At 40.1% G+C, this 5,979-nt stretch overlaps 1 protein-coding gene across 1 annotated transcript; it reads right to left on the bottom strand.

Moving 5' to 3' along the window:
• Positions 1–4,921: 4,921 nt before the first annotated feature.
• LOC137644459 (uncharacterized) lies at positions 4,922–5,713 on the bottom strand. The gene has a single exon (XM_068377435.1). It carries the CDS (start codon positions 5,711–5,713, stop codon positions 4,922–4,924), a length of 792 nt encoding a protein of 263 aa, XP_068233536.1.
• Between the last annotated feature and the right edge of the window lie 266 nt (positions 5,714–5,979).

The following is a 5,979-nucleotide window of genomic DNA, read 5'->3' as shown; positions in this document are numbered from 1 at the left end:
CTATTTATCTCCGCCCATTCATATATTTTGTTTAGATCTCTTTGTAGTGAGTTCCTATCTTCATCACAAGTAATTTCTCTACTTATTCTTGTGTTATCGGTGAAACTTCTCACTACAGAATTTTCAACATCACAGTCTATGTCTGAGATCATAATAACAAACAGCAGTGCAGCTAATACCGTACCTTGTGGCACGCCAGATATTACCTGAGCTGCATCTGATTTCTCGTCATTTGCAACCACTATCTGTTTTCTGTTTTGCAGGAATTCTTTTACCCATTTTCCTATCTTTCCCACAATGTTATGCTTTCTCATTTTTTTCTCTAATATATTATGGTCTACCTTGTCAAAGGCTTTTGCAAAATCTAGATAGATCACATCTGTGTCTTTTTCATTTACCATATTTTTGTATGTTTTCATAGTGTGCTATCAGTTGGGTTTGTGTACTTTTTTCCAGGCACAAAACCGTGTTTACCTATATTCAACAAATTATTTTTAACCAAATGATTCATTATTTTCTTTTTTATTACCCTCTCATACACTTTCATAATATGTGATGTTAGACTAACAGGTCTATAATTGCTTGCCTTTAGTCTTGATCCACTTTTGAAGATAGGGGTTATATAAGCTAATTTATGTTTAACATATATCTCACTCATATCTACACTTTGTCTTAGCAGTATTGCAAGCGGCTTCGCGATAGTGTTTGCAGTTTTTTTTTAACAAAATCTCTGGAACTCCATCTGGTCCGGCTGCCGATCCATTTTTAATTTCGTTTATAGCCTTGACAATATCTGCTTCATTAATATCTATATCCGTTAGATATTCAACATTTTCTCCTCTCATTTCTGTTTCATTATTCTCATTCGCAATTCTTGGCGTGAACTCACTCTTATATTTTTCTGCTAATATGTTGCATATTTCCTTTTTTTCATTTGTTAGCCGTCCTTCAATTCTTAGAGGGCCTATTTCTAATCTCCCTTTTTTTATCTTTTTTGCATAGGAGTAAGGTACTTTGGTTTTTTTTTCTTATATTTTGAAGTGTCCTTTCTTCTAAGTCCCTTTTTTCATTTTCTTTCGACTGTATAATCTTTTCTTCTGCATTTTCTATCTTACATTTTAATTCCAACAGTTTTCGCACATATTTTTCTTTTGCAAGATTTTTCTTCCACTTTCTAATTTTCTGAAATAAGATCCTTTTGTCTCTTGGTATGCATGTCTTTTGTTTATTGTTTTTTTTTCGGTACATATTTTTCAACAATTCTCTCCAGTATTTTGTACAGTATGTCTGTATTTACCTGTATATTATCACTTATGAATACATTTTTCCATTCTTTATTCAGTTCTTCATTTATTTCTGACCATTTTATATTCTTACTATATAAATTATATTTTCCATATCCTTCCTAAAGTTTTGTGCTTTTATTAATTCTGCGATCACTTGCTTTGGAATGGACTATCTATTCTATGACATTGTGGTCTGAAATTCGCGTGTTATACACTACTATTTCTTTAACATAATTCACCTCATTCACAAATACTAAATCTAGGATATTTTCCTTTCTTGTTGGAATGTGGTTTATTTGTTGCATATTATGTTCTAATAGCATATCTTGAAGCTTTTCAAATTGCCTCTTATCTTCTGCGCTGCTTTTACTCTCTTTATTATATGCATACATACAACCACTTTCTTCTATCCGTTTTTTCCAATCCACGAAAGGAAAGTTAGAATCTCCGGATGGGAGTATATTCCAGTCTTTATGGTTTCTACATATATCATCTATTTTTTCTATTATTATGTCAAACTCCTTAGTATTTGGGGGTCTGTAAACTACAATATTCACTAGTTTTTCAAATTCAAATTCTACCCAATCAATTCACATTCTGTGTTGCTGTATTTTTCACAGACTTTTCCATGATTTATGTCTCTTCCATATATTGTGGTTCCCCCTTGATTCCTATTTTTTCTGTCTGATCTATAAGTTTGGAAACCCTTTATCTGTTCATCACTGCCAGTCTCTTGGGAATACCATGTTTCACTTATATTTAATATATCTATTTTTTCAATTTGTGTTAGTTCTTCTAAGAACTCTATTTTCCTTTTAGAGTTACTCGTGACTAAACCCTGTGCATTCATCACTATTATGGTTTGTGTTTCATCCCCATTATTTAATACTGGTAATAATATGGATTCTCCCATGCTTCCTTCCTGTTCTGATATGATTTTCTTTTCTTCATTTCCAGGAATTCTGCCATTACAAAATCCAACTTGTCTATTATATTTTCTCTTTCGCCTTCAATTTTTTGTGTGTGTATACCTGCAATTATCCCCATATCTGCACCAACCCATGGCATTATAAATGCATTCTTTGTAGTTGGGCTCTAAATGTGCATATTTGGGTTGAAAGGCCTCATATCTTGGGGCCTTTGGTGCATAGCGCGGTATATACGTTGCCTGCTTTTTTGTTTCTTTTTTTTTGTTTCATTTCTGCTTTAATTTTTCTTTTCATTTGCTGAGTTTTCTTACTCTCATTCATGGTTGCAGGATGCATATATCAACATTTTTTGTTGAAACTGCATCCTTTTCCTTCTTGTAGGATTTTGCATCTTTTTGGATGGAGATCTCTGCATTCGTCTCTATAGCCGTCTAAATACGCACATTTACCATATATTTCATAATTATGGCATATCTTTGGATGCTTGTAGTAGCATCTTTCGCCAAATCTGCAATTCCCTCTTTTCAGCCTATTGCAGACTATATCTTTCTTTTCTTTTTTTTCTTGTTCTTGCTCTTCCCTAAAAGTATGTAGGTCCGGATAGAGTCTCTTGGGTCTATTATTTGTTTCCATCTGATAATATATTTCTTCATAAGTATGTTATTGGATGGTATCATAAGTTATATCAATGATTTCCTCAGCATCCTTACACATATCCTGTTCATTTTTCTCTTCTTCTTCTTCTTCTTCTTCTTCTTCTTCTTCTTCTTCTTCTTCTTTATCTTCAACTATTTGCAGATTTAGTCTCGACTTAATTATATTTTTTATCCAGACTAAGCATGTTGAGCAGAATACCTTTGTGTCTTTATTTTTTATTTTTTGCTGTATTTCAGCACATGTAGGGTGTGTTGGAACATGGCAGGCATCACATTTTCTAATCAGTTTTTGAGGATTATTAATGTAATACCATATCTTACATGTATTACACCATTTTAGCATTCTTTTTCCCAATGCATCAATCAGCATATTCACCATATTGGACTTCTTATTGTTCTTTGATGGAATGTGTTGATTGATGTAAACTTTCTTTATAAGTCTCTTTATCACTTGGATCTTCTTTTGAATTTCTTCTATTATTTTGCTGATGTTTTCCGCAGATTTTCTCCAGTTTATTGGATCATATTGTTTCAATATGTCTGCGAATATTTTTCCGTCACACTGGTTGGAGTTACTAGTGACCTCTGTTATCAGACGGTCGAGCTCTTGTTTCGCCAACTCATGGAATTTACTTTTGCTGATTGCAGCAATGTCTCTCCAAGCCTTGCCTGTATAGTAGAGCGCATCTTGATCAGATTTTTAGTAATTCACAAGATAACTATCCTATGCCGGTGTTTTATCCTACTCTTCTGACCTCAAACTAATCACCGACTATTCACGAAAACTGGTAGCTATATTGCACTCGATAGCCTTTTGTTATCCGCGTTAAATCAGGATATTTTGAGGGTCGCACAAGTGTATTCACTCACTGGCACACAGATACAACTCGAGAGAGAGAGAGAGAGAGAGAGAGAGAGAGAGAGAGAGAGAGAGAGTGGACTCCTAGCTGGTGTTTACAAAAGATTTTTCAGTCAAGACAATAATTGCCAAACTAATCATCGATAATTTTTGTCAAGTTGTTCGCGAGAAGGGTATAGTAAAAAACACAGCAAATATAAGTTAGAACCATTATATTCATAAAAATAGGATCGGATCATGTGACATATTGAATTTCTGTTCATTCATATAATTTTGTGTTTCCCTGGCCATCACACACCTTACAGCTCTAACAAATAGTACTTCTCCCGCCCGTCGTCCTGCCCCTTCTTGGCGCCCTCCCCTAGCCCGTCGTCACCCCACCCCCTGCCCATAGTCCTCCCTCCTAACTACCAAACTCTTCTAAACATAAAGCTCTGGAATCTCTAGATATTGGGAGTGACAGTGTGGGACCGTAGACGACAGGACATTTGGATTTGACTGTACATCTCGCCATCAGGGCTTCCTTGAGAGTGCGATGAGTTCTCTCGACCATGCCATTTGGTGCAGGGTTGTATGCCGAGGTTCTGTGAAGTGTCGTTCCCCTCAGGTTTGCCAGAGAGAGCCAGATCTCTGACAAGAAGGCAGAACTTCGGTTCGTCGTGATATCGTCGGGAACACCAAGGCGCTTGATCCAACCCAACAGGAGAGCTTCGGCGCAGGCATAGGTGGTTGCTTCGGACATTGGAGTCGCTTCTAACCCTCTAGTGGAGTGGTCGACGATCGTCAGGAGGTATCTTGCAGAACCTGAAGGCGGCAGAGGTCCCACAACATCCACGTGGATGTGTCCAAATCGTCTCTTGGGTTGGGGAAAATCGCCAACTCCCGACTCAGTATAGCGGTTGACCTTACTTGTCTGGCAGTTAATGCAAGTTCTCGCCCACTCATGGGCATCTTTCTTAATCCCTGGCCAGATGAATTTCTCGGATAGTAGACGAGCCGTAGTGCGACCCAAGGGGTGTGATAATCCGTGGATGACGTCGAAGATCTTCCTTCTACAGGAAGAAGGATTCCATGGGCATGGGCTGGTGTCAAAGAGGATCTTTTCCCCGGCCGGGCCGTGGGGAATGTCCTTCATCTGTAGTGTTGATGTTGTCGTACGATAGTCCTTGGCCTCTGTGTCGCTCTGCTGTTCTACGGAGAGCTTGGCGTAGTCGATCCCCAGGTGGACTGCGTTGATCTCGATCCTGGAGAGGGCGTCGGCGATGTGGTTCTTCTTCCCCAGTTCATAGCTAATAGTGCATCCAAACTCTGTGATGGCTGCCAGGTGTCGTTGTTGGCGTGAAAGCGTGGATCAGGGGCTGGTGGTCCATCGCGATGGTGAAAGGATGTATTTGAAGTGGCGGATGGCAAGGTAAACGGCGAGGATCTCCCGGTCGAACGTGCAGTACCTAGTTTCCGCAGTTTTGAGTTTCTTGCTGAAGAAGCCAAGTGCTGTGGGTAACCGTTGATGATCTGTTTGATGACCGAACCGCAGGCGACATTGCTAGAGTCGGTAGTTAATTTCAGAGGGGCGCTGTCGTCGTAGTACACCAGGGTGGTGGCTTCAGCGAGGGCGGCATTCGTCCTGTCAAAGGGCCGTTGCTGCAGGTGGCCCCAGACGAGCTTCTTGGCTTTTCTCTTCGGGACATCGTTGAGGGGAGTGAGGATGTGGCCGATGTTGGGGATGAAGCGACGGTAGTAGTTTACCATCCCCAAAAACTCCTGAAGGTGCCGGATGGTTGATGGGGTTGGGAAGGTTTTCATGGCATCTACCTTGGTCGATATGGGCTTCACGTCCGCTGCAGGTATTTGATGTCCAAGGAAATCCACCCTCTCGGTGTTGAATATGCACTTGTTGAAGCGCACGATCAAACCGTTTTCCTGAAGGCTCTTCAGCACAGCGCGGACGTGTCTCCAGCGTTCCTCTTGCACTGCTAGGCGCATGGTTTAGGTCGGCCGGTGAGGAAGGAAACGGTGACTGCATATAGCCGGTATCAACCATAAGCCTACGGTTGCATACAGCGTCGAGGATGTAGAATCCAATCTTGCTGCAATCTGCTACTGCGGCCACTGTCGATGTCGGCGGTGGCTGGCATCAAAGTTTCTTCGGGAACTTACAAGGGGCCCTGCACTTCATTGCGTTGCTATCAAACTGCTGGTGGTAAAAGCACCATGTCAGGTTCCATCTATGGTTCTGCTGCATCGGCTGC

This window comes from Palaemon carinicauda, chromosome 7 (genome assembly GCF_036898095.1).
Source record: "Palaemon carinicauda isolate YSFRI2023 chromosome 7, ASM3689809v2, whole genome shotgun sequence".
Classification (NCBI taxonomy): domain Eukaryota; kingdom Metazoa; phylum Arthropoda; class Malacostraca; order Decapoda; family Palaemonidae; genus Palaemon; species Palaemon carinicauda.
The sequence above is the reverse complement of the archived record's forward strand: the minus strand, read 5'-3'. Positions and strand labels throughout refer to the sequence as shown.

Coding starts and splice junctions, on each gene's coding strand:
- LOC137644459 (XM_068377435.1), bottom strand. CDS start 5,713: ATGCGCCTAGCAGTGCAAGAGGAACGCTGGAGACACGTCCGCGCTGTG.